Consider the following 24,556-nt stretch of genomic DNA (forward strand, 5'->3'; position numbering starts at 1 on the left):
AGCTGGCCATGGAAGCTTGCAGGGTTAACCGTGGGCCAGCTGCACAATCTCAGCCTAACCTCCTTCACAGTATATGGATTTTGTATACAGACTGGCTCCTTCGATAGCCAATATACAAAAGAACCAATGTTCCCTCTAAGCAGCAGAGTCTTGTGAGCAAAAATTCTACTTTATGAACGACCAGCATTAAAGTTGCACGCTCCTGCATATATTGTTGTGCTCTGGGGTCATCCTTCCTGAGCTAAGACAAAAATCTGTGAGCTGGACGCTAAAAATCTGTGCGCTAGCTCACGCTAACTCTGCTTAAGTTAAAGAACTTAAGTGAAAAGAACCCCCTCAGGTAAGCTCCTCTATTAGCATGTCACAGCCCAGGAAGCTCCCACAAGATAATGACTCAGCCCTACCCCACCTGCCTGAGTAGATATAAATTACCTGCTTACCACCTTCTTCTCAATTTGACCCAGAGAGAACTCCAGTTTTCTGGGTTACATCTCTGAGGATGCCAGTCACAGTTGCTGGCAAAACGTCAGGTCTCACAATGCCGAGACCACGGCCCCACAGCCCGGAAAATCTACAACAGCCAATGGACTCTGGCCGTGAAAGTCTTTGACAACATATTACTCCTTCACGTTGTTGTGAGGATAAAACAGAGGAAAGGAGAACAAGCGAAGTTACTTTCAGTCACTGCTGGGGCAAAATATCAATGCAGTGAAGAAATAAATTTTACACCCTCTTCAACAAGACCATAGGGAGAGGACTTAGGGACGAATGGGATATGACGCGAAAGAGCATTCTTGAATATCTCCTATTTTTAAAAAAGGATAAAAGCAGTGCTGGATTAAACCCTGCGAAAGCCCGGTAGGCGCTTGAAATCTTGGGGGGGGGGACCTTGCAAATTATCTCAGAGTCTGAGTACCCACCCCGCTGCCCATGGCCCCTGTTGCAGCCTGCAGGCACCTTCTTAAAAGCCGCTTTGACAAAGCTGCAGGGGAGAGGCAGAGAGAGGCAAACCTGGCAACAACGGCAGCACCAGCCATACCAGGCAAGTCGGGCAAAGAGCAACTCAGTTGCTGGCTGCTCGTGCAAACTGGGAGGGCGGCAAGTGGGAGGGGAAACGGGAGGAGAAGCCAGCCTGGGGCCCCTAAAGGCATGGGGGCCCACAGGCCAGTGCCTACTTAGCCTAACTGTTAATCCGGCTCTAGATAAAAGCAGCCAATGGCAAAGGTGGTGATGGTGGGGTTCAGTTAGAACTGTGGTGCTGAGGGGGGAAGGGATTGACTCTTCCTTCCCATGACATCTTCTCTGTCTCAGCTGCCCCAAAGATGGTATTTGCTTGGTGAAAGAAAACAGTGAAGTTTGGGCACCTGTATGGTTTCCAGCACACAGAGCGAAGAGCAGCTAGGGGCAGGGAATAGCAGCTGGAAAAAGAGCAGGCGGAAGGAAAAAGTCAATTTCCCAAAACAGTGGCATTGATTCAGATAGGGCTCTCCTTTCAACCACTCCTCTCCTGATCAAAAGAAGAAGATATTGGATTTATATCCCGCCCTATACTCTGAATCTCAGAGTCTCAGAGAGGTCACAATCTCCATTACCTCCCCACCCCCACAACAGACACCCTGTGAGGTAGGTGGGGCTAAGAGAGCTCTTACAGCAGCTGCCCTTTCAAGGACAACTCCTATGAAAGCTATGGCTGACCCAAGGCCATTCCAGCAGGTGCAAGTGGAGGAGTGGAGAATCAAACCCGGTTCTCCTAGATAAGAGTCCGCACACTTAACCACTACACCAAACTGACCTAAGAACCTAACTACTGGTGTACCCGATTGCCCTTAGCGTCGTTACAAACCAGGACTGGAAATCTGGCAAAGCCTCCTGTATTGCAAAGGTGAGCAGACAGGGATTCTCTGTCTCTCAGCACCCAATGGTGAAACAAGCAGTTGCGTTCACTTGTTCATCTTCCAACGTTACATAGACCAAAATGTCAGCAATGCCTTTGCACTCGCTACACTGGACGAACAGGTCAGTCCCTATGCAAAAAGAAGCAATGGATATAAATCTGGCATTAAAACCCACAAAACTTCAAAAACTAGTCGGAGAACATTTTAATCTTCCAGGTCCCCCCCATCTTTAAAAAGGGTTCCAGAGGAGATCCAGGAAAATACAGGCCAGTCAGTCTGACTTCAATACCGGGGAAGTTGGTAGAAACCAAGGACAGAATGAGTAGGCACATTGATGAACACGAGTTATTGAGGAAGACTCAGCATGGGTTCTGTAGGGGAAGATCATGCCTCACTAACCTGCTACATTTCTTTGAGGGGGTGAACAAACATGTGGACAAAGGAGACCCGATAGATGTTGTTTACCTTGACTTCCAGAAAGCTTTTGATAAAGTTCCTCATCAAAGGCTCTTTAGAAAGCTTGAGTGTCATGGAGTAAAAGGACAGGTCCTCTTGTGGATCAAAAACTGGCTGAGTAATAGGAAGCAGAGGGTGAGTATAAATGGGCAGTCTTCGCAGTGGAGGACGGTAAGCAGTGGGGTGCCGCAGGGCTCGGTACTGGGTCCCATGCTCTTTAACTTGTTCATAAATGATTTAGAGTTGAGAGTGAGCAGTGAAGTGGCCAAGTTTGCGGATGACACAAAATTGTTCAGGGTGGTGAGAACCAGAGAGGATTGTGAGGAACTCCAAAGGGATCTGTTGAGGCTGGGTGAGTGGGCGTCAACGTGGCAGATGCGGTTCAATGTGGCCAAGTGCAAAGTAATGCACATTGGGGCCAAGAATCCCAGCTACAAATACAAGTTGATGGGGTGTGAACTGGCAGAGACTGACCATGAGAAAGATCTTGGGGTCGTGGTAGATAATTCACTGAAAATGTCAAGACAGTGTGCGTTTGTAATAAAAAAGGCCAACGCCATGCTGGAAATTATCAGGAAGGGAATTGAAAACAAATCAGCCAGTATCATAATGCCCCTGTATAAATCGATGGTGCGGTCTCATTTAGAGTACTGTGTGCAGTTCTGGTCGCCGCACCTCAAAAAGGATATTATAGCATTGGAGAAAGTCCAGAAAAGGGCAACTGGAATGATTAAAGGGCTGGAACACTTTCCCTATGAAGAAAGGTTGAAACGCTTAGGGCTCTTTAGCTTGGAGAAACGTCGACTGCGGGGTGACATGATAGAGGTTTACAAGATAATGCATGGGATGGAGAAAGTAGAGAAAGAAATACTTTTCTCCCTTTCTCACAATACAAGAACTCGAGGGCATTCGATGAAATTGCTGAGTAGAAGGGTTAAAACGGATAAAAGGAAGTACTTCTTCACCCAAAGGGTGATTAACATGTGGAATTCACTGCCACAGGAGGTGGTGGCGGCCACAAGCATAGCCACCTTCAAGAGGAGGTTAGATAAAAATATGGAGCAGAGGTCCATCAGTGGCTATTAGCCACAGTGTGTGTGTGTGTGTGTGTGTGTGTGTGTGTATGTATATATATATATATATATATATATATATATATATATATATATATATATATATATATATATATATATATATATATATATATATATATATATATATATATATATATATATATATATATATTTGGCCGCTGTGTGACACAGAAAGGATGGGCCATTGGCCTGATCTAACATGGCTTCTCTTATGTTCTTATGTCCTTCAGCTGCTGACCTAAGAGCAGCAGTCCTCCAACAAAGAAATTTCAAGGGGAAATTACAACCCCGAGATTGGTTGAAATTAATGCATGGGTTCAGGACAAACGGATAAGAAAACCCGTGTCCTGAATAGGGACATAGGATTCTTATCTCACTACATGCAAATTTTCTGGGCCGGAGCATTTCCTCTCTGCTCTAATCAAGTGGATGACAATATGCATGGCACCTCTGCATCCTTTACCAGTGTTCTTTACGACACTTTCCCCACCTTCCGACTGGAATAAAAGGACTCTGAGATATCAATTTATACACATGCCTGACTTGACAAAGGGAACTTTGACTCTCAAAACCTTCAACCCTGAAACTTTTGTCGGTATCATTGTAGATGACTGGGGAAGGCGACGGCAAACCACCCCGTAAAAAAGGTCTGCCGTGAAAACGTCGTGATGCGACGTCGCCCCAGAGTCGGAAACGACTGGTGCTTGCGCAAAGGACTACCTTTTAAGGTGCTAACTGGACTTGAATCTGTTTTACTGCGGAGCAGCAATGGTACCCTTTGAAGCTATGTTCTCTCAGAGACTCTCCTAGAGCCCCCCCTCGGCCCTGACTGCTGAGGTGCCCCCCGTTGCCCCTCCAGCAACCTGACTTCCGCCACTACTAGTGGTTGTGAGGAACTGTTGCCAGCTTTGGGTGGGGAAATACCCGGAGATTTTGGAGGGTGGAGCCTGTGGAGGGCGGGGTTTGGGGAGGGGAGGGTACAATGCCATAGAGTCCACTCTCCAAAGCAGCCATGTTCTCCAGGGAAACTGATCTCTATCGCCTGGAGATCAATTATAACAGAAGGATATCTCCAAGCTCCTCTTGGAGGTTGCCAACCCAAGAGGGCAACACTTGCATCCAATGGCGTTGCTGGGCCTATTTCAAAGCCAACCCCGTCCCCTAACCAGACGGGTGGGGTACGGAATGCCTAATGGCCTTTTAATGTAGGCAGCTGCGTTTCAAAATATCAGACAGGGCCCAGCTGCGTCTAGCAGCCTCAGCGTTGCCAAAAGACCTGCGTTTCTGCCTCTCTGAATAAGAGACGTACTGTTATCTCTCGCAGCAGAATCCTGTCCTTGCTGTGGGCCTGGCTGGGCAGAGAAGAAGAAGAAAAGTGTGCTGAGATCTGGGATGAATTAGACTGGGTAACATCCAGGGCGATGCCAGACCTCTCTGCGGGTCGACAGAGCCCTCGTTGTGCTGAGAAAGATGATTCGAGCCAAGATTTGTAATATTATTACTATGGAGGAGAGGAAGGAAATGAAGACTTTATTTTGAAAAAAAAAATTAAACTAAAGAAGGGGTGCCATAGCTAGAGTAACGCGAAGGAACATTAAAAAGCGTTTTGACGGCCATCTGTTTTCTTTCCCTGTAGCAATTTTTATACTTATTTTTGTCCACTTCTGCTCTCCAAAAATGATATTTCCCCATGGCTGGGTTAATAACCCAAAGGAGAGTAGCAGGGCAGATCTGGGGAAGATATCTTTGCAAAATCTATAGACACATTATTGTTTAATGTGATTGATCTTCCTGTACCAGCAATTGTTCTACAACTGCAGGCTGGAGCCCAAAAGTGGGTTGTGAGGTCAGGAGGGAGGAAGAGGAGCAGGGCAATGTACTGACAGAATTTACCATCGACACACATTCCCTTAGAGAGTCAGTTTGGTGTATTGGAGAACTGGGTTTGATTCCCCACTCCTCCACTTACAGCTGCTGGAATGGCCCTTGGGTTAGCCATAGCTATTGTAGGAGTTGTCCTTGAAAGGGCAGCTGCTGTGAGAGCCCTCTCAGCCCCACTCACCTCACAGGGCATCTGTTGTGCGGGGAGAAGATATAGGAGATTGTTAAGCCTTCGACAACCCTTATAGTTCATATTGCTACAGAACTGATCATTTGTGGACATGCCCCGACATCACTTTAGTTTGCTAAGGTGCCAGCAACATCTTAAGTCTGCTCCATCGCAATGCTGCATAAGAAGGGTTAGTGGCCCCAGCAGGGAGTTATTAGCTTTGGAGTAGCGGGCCATGTGGGAATGCGGGGAACATGGGTTGGGTTGGGGGAGCCCAGGCGGAACTCGGCAAAAAGCACCCCCATAATGTCTAGTTTGGCCTCGAGAAGGTCTACATTCTCATGCAGGGACTAGGCTGCAATCCCAAATGTCTCACTTCCCCTAGTTCCCACTGTAAATAGTCAGGCTACAAGTTCTCTGTGGGCTGCCTTTCAGATTTGGTGTTGGTTATGACTTATACGATCCATTGTAGCCTGGGACTCGCACCTCTTTAGGGCTGGCTCTACAACCCGTTACACACGCTTGTGACAAACCCGCTCTTCTGAGCGAGGTCTAAGAACCCCCGTCTTGTAGGCAGGTATAAATGAAACAAAGTCGGGAGTCCAGTAGCACCTTTAAGATCAACAAAGTTTTGCAAAATCTTGTGCATGCATAGGTCTTCAGACAAGGAATGAGGTACAGTGGGCAGAGTTACATATAGCTAGTGGGCAGTGGTTTAGAATGCAAAGTGGTACAAAGTTAAAATCCAGTTTGAGCGAACATTTGCTCTGGATAGCATTTGCATGGGGAACCAATAAAACAGTAATATGTCAGAATGTGAGAATGTGAGAATGTCTGTTAATTACTGTATTGCTAGTAAGCCTGGGCTAAAATGAGGACATTTCTTTCTCAGAGGTTTTTCCCATCCAACTAATTTACCTTTTAACATGTAACATACATATAAACATCATTCTCGTTTGCTATTAGAAAAATACATTAAAATTTAGCTTACATTCTGAACTTGTAGTCCGACCATTTACAGTGAAAACTTTGTAGGTCTTACAGGTGCTACTGGACTCCTACTTTGTTCTATTGCTTCAGACCAACACAGCTGCCCATCTGGATCTATCTGCAGGTATAAATGGTTACCACTCGCACTAGAATGTTTTTGCCAATTGCCCCCATTTAGCAGAACGGGCTTTCCTGATAATGGGCTGGATCCAAACTACATTCTTTATTAACAGAACGCAGTTTCATCAACAGACAGCTCCTCCCTTTCAGCCTACTGACTGCCCTCCCTTTTATGCCAATAAAGGCTGACTTGACTTGACTGCCCTCCCAAAAATATTGCTCCTTGTGCGTACAGCATCATCTAAGGGAGCTCAGCATAAGAACGTAAGAGAAGCCATGTTGGATCAGGCTAATGGCCCATCCAGTCCAACACTCTGTGACACACAGTGGCCAAAAAACCCAGATGCTATTAGGAGGTCCATCAGTGGGGCCAGGATACTAGAAGCCCTCCCACTGTGCCCCCCCAAACACCAAGAATACAGAGCATCGCTGCCCCAGACAGTTCCAATAATATGCTGTGGCAAATAGCCACTGATGGACCTCTGCTCCATATGTTTATCCAATCCCCTCTTGAAGCTGTCTATGCTTGTAGCCGCTGCCACCTCCTGTGGCAGTGAATTCCATGCGTTAATCACCCTTTGGGTGAAGAAGTGCTTCCTTTTATCCATTCTAACCTGACTGCTCAGCAATTTCCTTGAGTGCCCATGAGTTCTTGTATTGTGAGAAAGAGAGAGAAGTTCTTCTTTCTCTACTTTCTCCATCCCATGCATAATCTTGTAAACCTCTATCATGTCACCCTTCAGTCGACGTTTCTCCAAGCTGAAGAGCCCCAAGCGTTTCAACCTTTCCTCACAGGGAAAGTGTTCCAACCCTTTAATCATTCTAGTTGCCCTTTTCTGCACTTTTCCCAAAGCTACGATATCTTTTTTGAGGTGCGGTGACCAGAATTGTACACAGTATTCCAAATGAAGTCGCACCATCGATTTATACAGGGGCATTATGATGCTGGCTGATTTGTTTTCAATTCCCTTCCTAATAATTCCCAGCATGGCGTTGGCCTTTTTTTTTATTGCAATCGCACACTGTCTCGACATTTTCAGTGAGTTCTCTACCATGACCCCAGGACCTCTCTCTTGGTCAGTCTCCGCCAGTTCACACCCCATCGACTTGTATTTATAGTTAGGATTTTTGGCCCCAATGTGCATCGCTTTGCCCCTCAGCAGGAGGGCTGGAGGCGGAAAAGTTCAGTTATGTCGATAGAAGTGCCTTCCATTAATAGAAATTGAACTTCACATCCATGCCTGGGTCAGGAGGGCAGGTCCCCACGTTGCTGTTCTTCCGAAGGCTCCCAAAGCAGAATCATCTTAATGACATTTTAATAGAACTGGGAGGATTGATTTGTAGTCTTGTTATTTTTTATTGACATGGTGTTTCTGTTATGCTTTTATATTAGTTTTTAATTAATCGTGATGTCGAATTCTGCTTTTCCTTTTGCGTTTTTAATCTGCAACCTGCTTTGACCCCCAACCTGGATGGCCCAGACTAGCCTCATCTCAGATCGCGAAAGCTGAGCAGGGTCGGCCCCAGTCAGTACTCGGGTGGAGAGAGCCAGCGTGGTGCAGCGGTTCAAGAGCGGTGGACTGTCATCTGGAGAACCAGGTTTGATCCTCTGCATGAAGCCCAGCCGCGTCAGTCACAGCTCTCTCAGAGCTCTCTCAGCCACAAAATAAGTCTAGCTCACCACCTAGCAGGCCCGTAGCTACAGTGGAGCCCAGGGAGGCCCAGGCCACTCCATTCAACCCCCCCCCCTTTCCATCTATATGGCCTGTCCATTGGAGGGTCTTCAATCTGCCCCCTTTGCTCCCTGCCACTTGCCACCACGCTGAACAAGTGCAGCATCGGTACTGTAGGGGCTTCAAATTGGCTCAGGAGGTGGCGGGGGCGGGGGGGGGAGAAGCCTACTTGTAGCCAACTGGAAGGTTTAATGAGTTAGACAAATTAGGGTAGTGGTGGTGGTGGTGGTGGTGTAGCTTTACTTGAGAAATAGAGAAAATGTTTAGGGCCAAACTGGGTGACCCCCTGCCCCCCCCAAACCCTCCCCCCCCAAAATACTGCCCCACCAAACATGAAATCCTGCTTATAGCCCTGCCACCTAGTGATAGATAACGCAAAAAAAAAAAAATGAAGAAAAAGAGCTAGTTCTTCAGTCAGCCAGACAATCTTAGGATCTTCTGTCTATACCGCACACAACGCCATATGATAATTGATTAATTAATTACTACTTGGATAGGAGACCACCAAGAAAGTTTGGGGTTGCTATGCAGAGGCAGGCAATGACAAACCATCTCTGAATGTTTCTTGCCCTGAAAACCCTACGGGGTCACCATAAGTCAGCTGTGACCTGAGAGTATCTCTCTCTCTCTCTCATACACACACACAAAATCTTAACCGTTTAAATCCCGCCTCCCCCCAGACAAAAACCTATATTAACACATCTATGCCATTATCCTAGGATCAGATTCAGAGTGGCAAAGTTCAAGAAGTAGATAGAATATGATCAGCATAAAAAGCTGCAAAATAAACTCCCTACATAGAGAATACATACTGAGAAGTTCAAAAAGAGGCTCAGCTTATAGAATGCGTGGAATGCACAGGGTGAACTCCCCAGAAAAGGAGGGGGAAGGGGAAAGGGGGAAAACAAACAAACAAACAAAAATATACACAATAAAGACAAAATGCAATCGTAAGGAGTGTCACTGCTTTTAGAAAAATATCAGATTACAGACTACTTTGAGCCCTTCAGGACGAAGGTTAGCTGGAAATAAGTCAAATGAATAAAAGAAATGCAGAGCCAGAACCAGACGAGAGCCAGTACTTTTCAGATTGGGCTTTGCTAGGCATTGGAAACAGCAGCAGCAACAAAATAAGACCCAAATTCATGCATGGTTGATGTAAAGCTGAAGAGACCTACATGCCTCCCAACAAAACAAAGATTCTTCCAGAGTAGACTTACCAGGGTGGAGGGTTGTGCAGAGAATGGGACTTGCAGAAAAATGTGAGAAACAGATGGGTTTTTTTCATGGTTCAGGGGGATGTCGGCTTTGTACCTATTATATATGTCTTTTTATAGTATCAAATATGTATTCATTAAAAGAAGGGATGGAAGAGGAAATTTGCCTCGGTAGCACAAATTCTGTGACACACAAAAATGAATTCTGCAATTCTGTGATAGGGATATTAAAGCAAACAGATTTGCATAATTTCTTTTATTGTCCACCATTGAATCTGTTTCTGCCAGTCTTGGGAAAGGCAAGGAGATCTCCAGTGTGCAGGGCTTTTTTTGTAGCATAAGGCCACACCCTCCTGATGTAGCCAATCCTCCAATAGCTTACAGGGCAGTACAAGGCCCACTGTAAGCTCCAGGAGGACTGGCTACATCAGGGGTGTGTGGCTTAATATGCAAAAGAGTTTCTGCTATAAAAAAACCAAACCCTGACCAATTGTATTAATGACTCTTCTGACTCTGAGACTTCAGAAGGAGCAACCCATACTCTCAGTGCGTGCATAAGGGCTAGAAACCTGGGGAGTGCAGGTTTGGTTTACAAAGCCTGCTTAGACTGTATCTTGTTGTCAACATGAAAATTAGAAATTTCCTTTATGGAAGCATTTTTTAAAAAAACCTAGATTATAAATCCTCTGCCATATCTGGGAGTTTTTCTCTTCTTCTGTGGATTTCCACAATACTCACAGCCCTGATCATAACCCTCGAAGGATTTTTAATCAGCCTTGGCATTTAATTACGTGTTTGTAGGCCTGGAATCCAGGCTCAGTGACGGCCCTTGAGCGAGATCATGACGACTAGATCGCTGATGCACAACTCAGCAAAAAACCCAGGAAGCTGCTGATAACGCCTGGCCAAAGGCAAAGCTCGAGCCAGAGAATATCGTAAACTGTTGATGGCTTTATTTACTTCTTATCAATTACTAATCATGTGTTTTTAACTTCGCCGGCCTGCTTTACCAGAAGGTATTGCGACAGCCCTGGAAAAAACAGCCATGGGGTCTCTCTACTACATTCTATCCTAGCCCGTAATACATGCTGGCTAACATATGCCAGGTTTCCGCCACACTTCTGCATTTAGGTTCTCACTCTAAGCAATCACTGAGGGGGACGCCCCCCCCCCGCAAACCAGCTGTTTCTAGTCTCTGGGAACTTTGCAGAGCATGGGGGGGGGGGGGGAGAGAGAGAGAGAGAGAGGGAGAGAAATGCCTCAGCAACAAAATTACCTTGAGCATCAAGCTCTTTTTGCAGCTTTCAAAATTAGTCTCCGGTTTGGTTAACAGAATGAGCACAAGACTGAACAAGACCCAAAGACTAAGGGACATTCTGATAGATCCAAGTGGGCAACTGTGTTGGCCTGAAGCAGTAGGACAAAGCAGGAGTCAAGGTGCACCTTTAAAACCAACAAAGTTTTATTCAGAATGCAAGCTTTCGTGCTTACTTGACATTCTTGTTACTTGACTGCACTGGACTAAGTTTTGCTCTGGACCTTCCAGATTCTTTTCCTCTCTCTCTTTCTTTTTTGCAATCAACAGCTTAAGTGCAGAGGTGTCTTAATCTGTCCTTCCCTCCACACATGTGATTTCAGAATCATAGATTACACGCACAGGAGACCTTCCTGGTACATTATGGCCTGGGTTTTTTTGGGGGGGGGGGGAGGGGGGAAGGCTGTGGCTCAGAAGCTTGGCATGCAGAAGGTCCCAGGCTCGATCCTTGGCATCTCCAGTTAAAAGGACCTGGCGGCAGGTGATGTGAAAGACCTCTGCCCTAGACCCAGGAGAGCTGCTGCCAGTCCGAGCAGACAATACTGACCCTTTTTGACATGCCCAGGGAAATGCTGATCCTGGAATTTTTTTTTTGCCATCTTCTGGGCATGGAGCAGGAGGTCATTTGTGGTGGTGGTGTGTGGGAGGTATTTGTGCACTTCCTGCATTGCGTAAGGGGTTGGACTAGATGACCCTGGAGGTACCCTCCAACCAGGGCTGGCTCTAGACTGTCTGGCATCCTAGGCAAGGCTAATTTCTGGCACCTCCCTGCACTGATAATGTCACTGAGTCATATGAGGGGCACCCAATTCGACACCCTCAGGAGGCCAGCGCCCTAGACAATCACCTAGTTTGCCAAGTGGCCTCCAACTCTTTGATTCGATGACATTTTTCCAGGAGACACTGTCTCTCCTTGGGACACTTTGTAAACTCCACATCCCTTTGCACTTCGCTTCCATTTTGTAGCTGGGCATTTGACTGTTCTAAGATTTCATTCTTTCTGATGTTTAATACATATTCATAAGGCAACAGCAGATGTTAACAAGGGCCAAAACAACACTGGCTGCCAGATGGATTTAAATAAATCTGTAAACATCAAGGTAATCCAGTTGCCTTTTTATTCAAAATGCTGGCAGTGGTAGGGAGAGGGAGGGAAGGCAGCTACCATTGCTCCCAGCTTGTGGGGAGGGGGTGCCACAAGCTAATCGGGGGGACCAGTGGTGAGATTAATGTTGCCAACCTCCAGGGGGAGCCTAGAGCTGTTCCAGAATTATAACTGACCTCTAGACCGATGCTCCTTCGAAACTGTAGAGTTTTGTGAGCAAAAGTTCTACTTGGTGAGCTTCTGGCATTAAAGGTGAGAGCAACTGTGTAAATAAGTTTGTTCTGGAGCCATTTTTCTGAGTGAAGACAAAAATGTGTGACCTGAGTTCGATCCCGGTGGAAGCTGGGTTCAGATAGCTGGCTCAAGGTTGACTGAGCCTTCCATCCTTCCGAGGTCAGTAAAATAAGTACCCAGCCTGCTGGGGGGGCGGGAAGTGTAGATGACTGGGGAAGGCAATGGCAAAACAGACTGTTAAAAGCCTGCTGTGAAAACGTCGTGATGTGATGTCACCCCAGAGTCAGAAACGACTGGTGCTTGCACAGGGGGCTACCTTGACCTTTTTCACTCACAGTAACTCAGCTTAGAGGAACAAAGCAAGAGTCAAGCTGCATCTCTAAAACCAACAAAGTTTCATTCAGAATGATGAAGTGTGCTTCTAGCACACGAAAGCTTACATTCTGAATAAAAATTGGTTGATCTTAAAGGTGCACTTGACTCCTGCTTTGTTCTACTGCTTCAGACCAACACGGCTGCCCACCTGGATCTATCAGCTTTGAGGGAACACTGCTCCAGACTACTGAAATCAGTTCCCCTGGGGAAAATGGCTGCTTCGGAAAGTGGACTCTATGGCAGTATACCCCCGCTGAGGTCCCTGCCTTCACCGAATCCCATCCTTCCTAGGCTCCACCTTCAGATTTCCAGGCATTTCCTAACCTGGAGTTGGCATAGGGTTGGCCAGCTCCAGATCGGGAAATGCCTGGAGGTTTTGGGGGTGGGAGGGACTTCCATGGGCTATATAATGCCATGCAGCTCATCTTCTGAAGTCGCCATTCTCTCCTGATGAAGAAGAACTGCAGATTTATACCCCGCCCTTCTCTCTGAATCAGAAACTCAGAGCAGTTTACAATCTCCTATATCTTCTCCCTCCACAACAGGCACCCTGTGAGGTGGGTGGGGCTGAGAGGGCTCTCACAGCAGCTGCCCTTTCAAGGACAACTCCCGCAACAGCTATGGCTGACCCAAGGCCATTCCAGCGGCTGCAAGTGAAGGAGTGGGGAATCAAACCCGGTTCTCCCAGATAAGAGTCTGTGACCTTAACCACTACACCAAACTGGCTGATCTCTTTCTGATCCCTTTCACCTGGAGGTCAGTTGTAAGAGCCGGAGATCTCCAGCCACCACCTGGAGTTTGGCAACACTAACATGGCTGGCTGTTTTTTAAAAAAAAACATTCAACAGCAGTTGTTGTGAGGGGTGGGTGGGAAGAGGGATTAATCCTCTCCTCTGCTGATTCCCTAATAAAACCCTGGCCTTGGCGAAAGCAGTTTGCTCTTTCCCTGGTTTCTTCTTTTGTGTTTTGATGGTGGGATGGATTTAGGCTTCGGCTCTGCATTCCTGAATCCAACAGAAGCCCTGCAAGCTTGGCAGGTCCCTCCTTGTTTAAAAATAAAATTAAAAAGAAGACAATCTAAAGGAAACATACTAGGAGTTGTGATTGCTTAAAACCAGGGGTCGTTTTGTAGAAAAAAAGGTGCAGGAGCTCAGTAGCATATCTCATTTGCATATGCCCCGAGAACTCCCCACTTCGTGCAGACCCTGGCTGGAGGTTCAGGAGCTGGGCTCCTGTGAGCTCCTGCTGAATTCAAGCTCTGCTTAAAACTGTCCATCTTGGGGGGGGGGAAGATTGAGATGGTCACTTTAAACCTCCGACAAAGAAGCCTCGGGCTCACAAACGCTTACGCTGCAATGAATCCTTTAAGGTCTCACAAGGCTCCTGGTCATTTTGGATTCAGAATGCTAATGCAAGCTCCCTGCCTGGAATTTAAACATGATCCATGGGAGGGTTCCCAAGATTCTTCAATGAGAAGATCAATAACGGTGGAGAAATTGCCATTCCACCCCTTCCCCCACCCGCCCCCATACACCCATGATTGCTGCTTCTGATCTTCCCAGGCCACAAGCAGTTGCACTGAAGTGTTGCATATTTTATTTAAAATACTTTTTAGGTGGTTCCGTGCAACACCCTCTCCTGCTTGGCACAGCTCTCTTTTCTTTTCAGATTTCTGCTGCATGTGGAATTGAGTTAAGGCTTTTTTTTTTGTAGCAGGAACTCCTTTGCATATCAGGCCACACACCCCTGATGTAGTCAATCCTGGAACTTACAGGTCTCTTCTTACAGGGCCAGGAGGATTGGCTACATCAGGGGTGTGTGGCCTGATATGCAAAGGAGTTCCTGCTACAAAAAAAGCCCTGGGCATACAGCAGGGGGTCACTGTGAGAGCTGGGGGAGGAGGTAGTTGTGAATTTCCTGCCTTGGGGTGGACTAGATGACCCTTGAAGCACCTTCTTGCTCTGTTTCTATTTTATCTTCCCCGGTTGGCAGGGAAAGGAGCAGAATACAGATCTAATAAATTGATCTATTCTCCTGGAGTGAAGGGTCACATGACATGGGTTGGCATACTATAACCCCACTATTGCTCACCCCATGGTTGGCTAGCTTCGCTCCCATGTAGCATGCTCCACCCTACACCCAACTGTCTCCTGGTCTTGCTTGGCCTGGACTGAGTGGGTTTGTGCTAACTGCAGTCCTGGCTTATCCCTGGTCTGATCTTAAACTTATTTAGAAAATACGGTCATTTTTATAGGGAGCTATGGCTGATTAAAAAGCAAAAAAAGCAGCCATCTGCAGCTCAGTTCCTCAAATGAAAGGCAGAAAGAGCTAAGGAGCAAGCAAAGTGAGAGGGGTTCTTCTGGAAATTTTGTTGAAAATTGGTTAGCAGTATGTGGGGGGGGGGCATGAGCCTCCACTCACAGAGTGGTAAGCTGCAGTACTGCAGTCCAAGCTCTGCTCATGACCTGATTTCGATCCTGGTGGAAATTGGATTCAGATAGTCGACTCAAGGTTGACTCAGCCTTCCATCCTTCCGAGGTCAGTAAAATGAGTACCCAGCTTGCTGGGGGAAAAGTGTAGATGACTGGGGAAGGCAATGGCAAACCACCCCGTAAAAAGTCTGCTTTATGAACATATGGACATATGAAGCTGCCTTCTACTGAATCAGACCCTTGGTCCATCAAAGTCAGTATTGTCTACTCAGACTGGCAGTGGCTCTCCAAGGTCTCAAGCTGAGGTTTTTCACACCTCTTTGCCGGGACCCTTTTTTGGAGATGCTGGGGATTGAACCTGGGACCTTCTGCTTACCAAGCAGATGCTCTACCACTGAGCCACCGCCCCTCCCCTAAATTGGACCAGGGGGTCCAGTTGAACATATGAAGCTTCCTTCTACTGAATCAGACCCTCGGTCCATCAAAGTCAGTATTGTCTACTCAGACTGGCAGCGGCTCTCCAGGGTCTCAAGCTGAGGTTTTTCATGCCTACTTGCCTGGACCCTTTTTGGAGATGCCAGGGATTGAACCTGGGACCTTCTGTTTACCAAGCAGATGCTCTACCACTGAGCCACCGTCCCTCCCCTTTGAAAACGCCGTGAGGCGACATCACCCCAGAGTCGGAAATGACTGGTGCTTGCACAAGGGACTACCTTTACCTTTATGTGTGGGGGGCAAAAATAGTTAGCCTTGCCTAGGGGGTGGACTAGATGACCCTTGAAGCACTTTCTTGCTCTGTTTCTATTTTATCTTCCCTGGTTGGCAGGGAAAGGAGCAGAATACAGATCTAATAAATTGATCTATTCTCCTGGAGTGAAGGGTCACAAGACGGGTTGACATACTATAACCTGCCTTGGGTACATCACCTGCTTTGTTTGGGCCTTGGCCTCTCCAGTTAAAGGACTGCATGCAGCAGGGGCTAAGACAGGCCATTCTTTACTCAAGATCTTGGAGAGCGGTCAATATGAGTAGGACTGGATGGAGCAATGAGGAGACTCAAGAGTCAGCCTTACCCCATAGGTGAATTGGGCAGTCGCCCAGGGCACTGGGCTTTAAGGGGTACAATATTAGATGGAAGCGGATTTAATGAATTTTTTTTTAGAAAATCAATACAAAGCCTATTTTAATTTTTACATCTTTCCTTCTGGCATTTGAAAGGAACAAAAGTAACAGTTTGTTCTTAAGAAGACAAGAATCCGTGGGAAAGAATCCTGCTCAGGAAAGTGGAAGGCAGAAGGAAAGAGAAGACCCAACGTGAGATGGATGGACTCCCATCAGGGAAGCCACAAGGACCCTCCGTTTGCAAGACCTGAGCAAGGTTGTTAAGGAGAGGGCATTTGGGAGGGTGTTAATTCAGTGACTTGGCAGCACTTTACACACACACACACAGAGTGTTCAGTCCAGTTGGCACAAACAGGGAGAGGAGTCTTGGAGGAAGAGGATGCTTATTTGGAAAAAAAACCCCATTAATCATGGAAGCTTCACATGATTGGAACCCACTGATTCCCTTTGATCATCTTCTTCAACTCTTAAAACCACTATTGGTTCAAGACGCCCCTGCCCAACTTCAGAGATCCAATAACCTCTCCGAGTCCTGCTTTGACAAAGAGTGCCAGCAAGCAAGAAGAGATCTAGATTCAGCCTATCGTATCTATAAGAATGTGTTCTTTTTTCTCTGAACTGAATGCAGAAAGGCCCAAAGGCCCAAGTTTGCTTGTGTGCTAGCTACAGTCCTGGCTTATCCCTGGACTGGTCTTAAACTTATTTAGAAAATATGGTCATTTTTATAGGGAGCTATGGTTGATTTAAAAAAGAAAAGCAGCAGCCATCTGTATCTAACCTCCGTTCTCCCAAAGTCCCAAGCTCGTTTGTGTGTATGTGTGTTAAGTGTCATCCGTTTGCAGCCCAGGGCTTTTTTTGAGCAGAAACGCACAGGAATGCCGTTCCAGCTGGCTTTGCATCAAGGGGTGTGGCCCAAGGGGTGTGGCAAATGAACTGCTGGGCTTTTTCTACAAAAAAGCCCTGTGTGAAGCAATGGTGGCATCAGGGGGTGTGGCCCAATATGCAAATGAACTGCTGGGCTTTTTCTACAAAAAAGCCCTGTGTGAAACAATGGTGGCATCAGAGGGTGTGGCCCAATATGCAAATGAACTGCTGGACTTTTTCAACAAAAAAGCCCTGTGTGAAACAATGGTGATGTCAGAGGGTGTGGCCTAATAGGCAAATGAGTTCCTGTGGGACCTTTTCCTACAAAAAAAGCCCTGTTGCAGCCAATTTATGCCAACCCCAGAATGGGACTTTCAATGCAAGCGAGAAGCAGAGGTGGTTGGCCATTGCCTTCCTCTGCAGAGTCTTCCTCGGTGGTCTCCCTTCCAAGTCCCCACCCTGCTTAGATTTAGAGATCTGCCGAGCTCGGTCTATATGATGCCACCTTCCCTCCCAGCCCAAGCTTGCCTAGGGGGCCAAAAAGCCTCAGGCCAGCCCTGGCAAGAGTCCCGGGAAGGCATCATCAGCAATGCGGTCCCAAAGGCATCTACCAGGCTCCCTTCCCAAGCGCAGAGCTCACCTCGCACTTGGCTATCTTTGCCATGACGCACTATTGAGTCTTGAACGGCTCATCCAACACTGCAGAGCACGTTGCGTCTTCAACACCGGCTGCTGCCAGACACAAATATGTTCCAAACAGATCCGCTCACCACTCCTCCTCCACCATCATTGCTCAGATACAATTCTGGCCTGCTGTACTGGGGGCTTTCTTTTTGAATAATTAGCCTGGCTTCAGATCCTCTTTCAACTGATGGCAGGAGACACTTTTTCAAGATTGCTGGCAGTTTTCCGCTTGCCATCTTGGGGTGGGCGAATTTATTTATTTTTTTTTAATGCACTGAATGAACAAGAATTCTTTCTCCCCCCCCCCCCCCACACACCCCAAGAGGAAAAAAACTATATAGTCACAAAGGTGTTATTGGAGAGAAGAGCACAGCGGTCGTAAACGTAATTTGCGATGTACGTTTTTGGCTGTTAGTTGACCATCTGGTTTGCTGGGTTTTATGGTTTATAGCTGTCTGACCGAACTGTTGCACAGACTCTTTGCTCCGTTGAAATGGGGGTCTGTGCCCCCCCCACCCCCCAAAAAATGCACAATGTACATAGTAATAAAAATATTGCAATCGAGCATTAAGAGTCTTTGGCCTATTTCACTATCACACAAATACTTGCAGATTGTCTAATTTATGGTCCAGAAGAATGAAAATGAGAAGCAGATTGCTGTGAACGGGTAACAAACCTAAGAAGCAGCTTGTACTGAATGAGACCATTGCTCTGTCAAACTCAGCGCTTGTCTGCTCTGGCTGGCGGGGGTTCAGGTAAGGAAAAACCTTTCTCGAAGCCCACCTGGAGTCCTTTACCTGGAGGTACCAACTGGGAAATTTCTATGTGCACAGAAGGTGATCTGCCACTAAGCCAAGGCCCCTCCCATGAAGTATGAAGCTGCCTTATACCAAGACATTTTGTGGATCCAAGGAGCTCAGTAACATCCAGGCCTCATTTTGAGCAAGAGCTCACAGGAGTGGAGCTCTGGAATCTCTAAATTTTATTGTGCTCTTTCTTTCTTACCTCTCCCTCCACACACACACACACACAAATACTTGCCTCCGGGCTCCATTGTTCAAACTCCTAAGATCTGACCAACTTTCTAATATTTTTCCTTGCAAAAAGTGGGAAAATAACCAAAACATATAAAGCAGACAGATGGAAATGTTCCTCATGCCACATAGGAGAAAGTAATATAAAACATACGATGGGAGTAAGGTTTTATTACAATTCTAATGCAAGAAGCATTTTAAGGTAGATACTGAGCTGATGTGATTTAGTTAATTTAGTGCACCTTCCGGTGATGTCAGGGGCGTGTAGCATATGCAAATGAGTTGTGCTGATGAGCTCTGGCACCTCTTCTTCTATAAAATGACCCCAGGTAACATCTACTCTGACTGGCCTCCGCTTTCCAAAGTCTCCAGCAGGCAGAGATCTTTGCCAGCCCGGCAACCCAAGATCTTTTCTATGTACAGATGTGCTCTGTCTCGGGAAATCTGAATATTCAGCAGGCGGTCTGTCGTTTCAGGTATGGATCCCCCAAAGCAGTAGCAGAACAGGCATATGAAGTTCTTCTGCTCAGCCCGACTGCTGGTCCTTCTAGCTCAGTATTTGGAAGGCAGCATTGTGCTGGGCTTAAAGTGCTGGACTAGGCCTGGGGAGAATACAGGTTCAAATCCCTGCTTGTTGGGAAACCATTTGAAGCCCTCGGTTCACTCTCAGCCTGTCCTACCTCATGCACTTATTGCGAGGATAAAACAGAAGATCAAATACGATGCTATCAGATTCTGAGAGGAAGGTGGAACGAAAGTGGAATCAAGAAATCTTTGGACCGGCAGCAACTCTGGCGGGCTATAATGCCTGTGACCCAATCTTCCTTGCTGCCGCCCAACCGCTCAAGAAAATTTGGTTGCAGGGTTCCAGGCCTCATTTTCAACAACTCTGCAGTTTTACATTTGCATTCAAAATCTTTGATGCTTTCCAATGTGGTGTGCTAATGTTTTGTTGAGCATTCAGGACAGCGCTGAAACATTTCCACTAAATAAGTTCATTTTCACCATTTCACCATTATGGTGTTGTGCTATGCTGTTAGCCATCAGCCGCATGCTGTTTACCACCTACGTCTGCAAAATTGTTTACTGTGCCGCTCCTGTTTCATAATGTCTGCTTTTATGATATGATTTTAACTCCGTTGTTTTATTGTTGTAAGCTGCCCTGAGCCCGCTTGCGGGTTAGGGTGGGATATAAATCTAAAAATTAAATTAAATTAAATTTTTAACTTGAGTACCAGGGATCTTTTGCGCACTTCGAGGACCCTGTATTATATCTAATCCCACTTCCATGAGGCTCATGTGGAACCTCGCGTTGCGTATCCCTATCAGTTGCCATTTTCTGGTGGCCTTTGGTAGGCCGTGCAACTACTGCACACGTGTAGAGAACAAACCATGCCTCCTGCCCCTTTTTGCACATGCATCAGGTGAAGCAGCGGGACAGCAAGGTGAAGTTTCTCAGCGGTGCAGAATTCCTCTACGGCTCTGACTTTCGGCCTGCTGAGGTCATTTCTTACTGCCTCTTCCTGTCACCTGACTCAGATGCCATATGACTTCCTGCAGGGCTCTTTTTCTAGCAGGAGCTCCTCTGCATATTAGGCCATGTCCCCTGATGTAGCCAATCCTCCAAGATCTTAGAGGGCTCTTAGTACAGGGCCTACTGCAAGCTCCAGGATTGGCTACATTGGGGGGGGGGCATGGCCTAATATGCAAAGGAGCTCCTGCTAGAAAAAGAGCCCTGACTTCCTGTCACATGCTTGGAAACTAGCGGCTCCCAAACTTAGGGGGTCCCAGTGTGCAAAAACTGAGGACCACTGCTATGGGAGATATTGCAAACGAAACAAACAGCCAACGGTCACAACATTCAGAGCATAAGCTTACCCTAAATTCCATCGGGAGGAGGCTGCGGCTTGTTTTTAATTTCCAGCATCTTTTCACGGCTCACTTGGAAGGCTCATTCTTGCCTTTGCTTGGCACGACCTTCTCTGGCGAGCCGTCCTCTGGCAAAACCTTCTCTGGCAAGATCCTCAAGAGCCTGAAGGCAGGTGGGAGAAGCTGGCCCATGAACGGGGGTGAAGTCACTTCATGGACCATAATTACATACTCCCCTGAAAGAAAATTAAAAAAGGGAAACTGGGAATTAATGGACAGGGCTGGATTAACTATGCAAAGAATGTCACGGAGCGGCCCCACGGAGTGCAATTACCTGACAACCGCATCCCCGAGTTCCCGCCCGTACGCTGCGGATTAATCGATAAATCAGATACCTAAACGGCAAATGTCATCTGCCTTTCTGTGGGCAACGACTGCTGCACGTCTCCACATCAACACCCACAGGATGTCAATCAACAGCCCGTGTCCTCTAAGTAATGGGCAATTAGAAATTAAGGCACTTTAGCAGACAGACTTCTGCCGCCGTAGCTGACAAACTGCTTATTTACAACCATACAGAATGAGGCAGCCATTATGGAGCAACGGAAGTCAGGGTTTAGGCAGGCAGGCCATCCCAAAGGGGGCCTCAGCAGCCAAAACCAGGTGTTGCTTCTCTAGCCCATGGCAAACCTGTAAGAGGAGTCCCCTCCCTACTCAGACACGAACGTATCACATCCCAGGCACGCAAGCCTCATTTGTTCCAACTGCCCCTGTTTACCAGGGGTAGACCCCCTTTTCTCGTCTCTTCCCTGATCTTTGTCCGATTAAGGGTGCCTTGTTAGAAATGTTTCTGGAGCAAGGATGAGTCATCTTCATTCTTTAAGACGCTCATCTTGAGTCTCTAATGGTGCAATCCTAAACAGAGATATACCTCTGGGGCATAGGGTTGCCAATCCCCAGTTGGGGGCAGGGGATCCCCGGGTTTGGAGGTCCTCCCCGTTTCAGGGTTATTGGAAAGTGTGTGTGTGTGGGGGGGAAATGTCTGCTGGGCACTCCGCTATTCCCTATGGAGACTGGTTCCCATAGGGCAGGGGTGGCCAAACTCGCTTAACAGAAGAGCCATATAGAATAAACGTCAGATGTTTGAAAAGCCACAAGACATGAGCGTCAAATGTTTGAGAACCGGAAGTAAAGAAGGCAGGCAGGCAGCTAGCTTGGCTTGGGGAAGTTATTTAAAGAGAGAAATGCCTTCTTTAAGCCAGCCGACGTGGCAGTGAGGGCTTTGAGAGCCACACAACATGTGTGAAAGAGCCACATGTGGCTCCTGAGCCACAGTTTGCCCACCTCTGCCATAGGGTATAATGGAGAAATCTGTAGGTATCTGGGTAAATTTTCTGCATAGCATCTGGTGTCTTTCCTCAAAACACCCCCCAAGTTTCAAAAAGATTGGACCAGGGAGTCCAATTTTATGCACCCCAAAAGATGCCCCTATCCTTCATTATCTCAAAATGGAGGGAAGGCATTTAAAAGGCATGCAGTCCCTTTAAATGTGATGGCCAGAACTCCCTTTGGTGTTCAGTCACATTTGTCACACCCTTGCTCCTGGCTCCACCCCAAAGTCTCCTTGCTCCACCCCAAAGTCTTCTGGCTCCACCCCCAATGTCCTCAGATATTTCTTGAGTTGGACCTGATGACCACCCTACCATGCCAACATCCTGATCTCTAGACGACAGCATCTGGAGGTTGGCAACTCTACTTGTGCCCCTTCAGAGTGCTGTTCCTCTTCAAATGGTTGACTTTTACTTGGCACAATTTTTTTTTAAAGTCCTTGCACATTGAAAAACGACATGTAAAGGGTCTGGAGCAGAACTAATTTCCCTGAGGTGTAAGATTTCTACATTGAGGGTTTTCTCAGTCGGGGGGTGGGGGTGGGGTGATGTTTGTGGGTAGGAGCAGTCCATTACAGAGCAGATTAGACCAGACCCAGGTTTTAACACATCGGGGAGAACTAGACCAAAAAAGGCCCTCCCCATTTTTGCTAGTGGTTTGTAAGTTCGTTATTCCCTTTCCTCATTCATTTTGGGAGAAGGCCGTGCATGGCAAACAGAAAGGAATGAAAGAAAAGCCATACAGAAGGAAACTGTGCTTTATAATTGGGATTAATAATAGTAATAATAATAAAAAAAGGAACCGAGGGGTGCGGCTTTTCAAAGGGTTCACCTCTAAGCTGAGTAAACACCATCGGAGAGGCTACTGCTACACTGAGACGAGGAGGCCCTGGGAATAAAGGGCCTTCAGGAGGAAAAAAGAAAAAGAAACTTATTCTGCAGCCCCCTTTATGGGGTTACAAAATGGCTGGAGAATTTCAAAGCGACAGGAACCATTAGAATATAAAAGTGAATAAGAAATAAGAAGCAGGGGGGAAAATGTTTTGTTGCCCTGGTAACAGCTCAGTTCCCATTACCTTCCCTTTGTGGGCCATTAACCTTCTGCATATTTTGGCACCGGAATATGTAAGAGAGCACCCACAAATCTGGAATTTTGCCTCATGTGGGGAAAAAAGAAGGAAAGATATCCGCTAGAAACACCAGTTACATCTCAGGGGGGACTTTGGGGGTCTGTCCGTGAGCTCAGCGGCTAGAGCACAGGTGTACGGCTGACTGGAAGATTCGTTGAAAGAAAACTTAGGCTTCAACTTTAGAATGGAAAGACAAGGTTGAGGACGGGCCTGGTGGAAAATGGCTACCAGGCTTCTTATTCCTCAGCCTGGGATTTAAAGGCCTTGCTAGGAAGACCTTTGCAAGGCCTGATTCATACACTGAAAGAAGACTGATAGTAAAATGCGGCGGTGATGGGATAGGGTTGCCAATCCCCTTCCCCCACTTCAGGATTATCAGAAAGCAGGGGCGGGTCTTAAATGTCCGTTGGGGACTCCATTATATCCTATGGAGACTGCTCTCCACAGGGTATAATGGAGAATTCATCCATGGGTATCTGGGGCCCTGGGAGGGAGCTCTGAGGGCACCAAGTTTTCAGCATAGCATCTGGTGCCTCTCCCCAACAAACCCCTCAAGTTTCAAAAAAGATTGGACCAGGGTGTCCAATTCTCTGAACCCCAAAAGAACATGCTCTCCTCCTCTGTTATTTCCAATGAAGGGAAGGCATTTAAAAGGAGTGTGGTCTTTTTGAAACGTAATGGTCATAACTCTCTTTGGAGTTCAATTGTGCTGGTCACATCCTTTTCCCTGTCTCCACCCCCAAAGTCCCCAGATGTTTCCTGAGTTGGACCAGGCAACTCTATGCTGGGGAATGGCTGCTATTTTCCTTCTGGGTTAAGGATGGTGGCCTCCAGGTAGGACCTGCTGGAATCACAGCTCAACTTCAGACTAGAGAGATCAGTTCCCCTGGAGAAAATGGCTGCTTTGGAGGGTGGACTCTGTGGCACTGTACCTGACTAAAGTCTCTCTCCTCCCCAGGTTCCATCCTCAAATCTCCAGATTTTCCCCAAAGTGGATCTGGCAACCCTCCCCTCCTCCGTTGGTGGCCAGGGAGAACCTGGCAATGCTTCTCCAGTATGAAATCGGAGACTGCCCCAAGGCTCATGTCGTGTTGGGGAACCTTGGCCTAGTCTCCCATTTCTGGTAGAAGACGACAGACCCAGTTCCTCTGTAGTCAGCAGTGGGCACTCAGCTTGGATACGGGTTTTGGTCATGGCTGCCAACCTCCAGCTGAGGCCTGGAGAGCTCCTGGAAGCATTAGGGTTGCCACCTTCCAGGCTGGGCCTGGAGATCTCTCGCTATTGGAGTTGATCTCCAGATTGCCAAGGTCAGTTCCCCTAGAGGAAGTGGCTGCTTTGGAGGGTGGACTCTAGGGCATTGTGCCCTTTTGAAAACCCCTCCCATCCCCAAGCCCCACCCTCCCCAGGCTCCACCCCAAGATCTCCAGGTATTTCCTAACCCAGAGCTGG

At 47.1% G+C, this 24,556-nt stretch overlaps 1 protein-coding gene across 1 annotated transcript in view; it reads right to left on the reverse strand.

The window, feature by feature from the left end:
- Nucleotides 1–24,556, reverse strand: part of MORN1 (MORN repeat containing 1) — a 208,320-nt gene that overhangs the window by 50,822 nt on the left and 132,942 nt on the right. Inside the window, exon 14 of the mRNA XM_060259677.1 lies at nucleotides 20,599–20,825. Within this exon, the coding sequence (XP_060115660.1) occupies nucleotides 20,659–20,825 (167 nt within the window). The 3' untranslated portion in view covers nucleotides 20,599–20,658. The remainder of the gene's footprint in view (nucleotides 1–20,598; nucleotides 20,826–24,556) is intronic.

The sequence above is a fragment of the Heteronotia binoei genome, chromosome 18, assembly GCF_032191835.1.
Source record: "Heteronotia binoei isolate CCM8104 ecotype False Entrance Well chromosome 18, APGP_CSIRO_Hbin_v1, whole genome shotgun sequence".
In the NCBI taxonomy this organism is placed as follows: domain Eukaryota; kingdom Metazoa; phylum Chordata; class Lepidosauria; order Squamata; family Gekkonidae; genus Heteronotia; species Heteronotia binoei.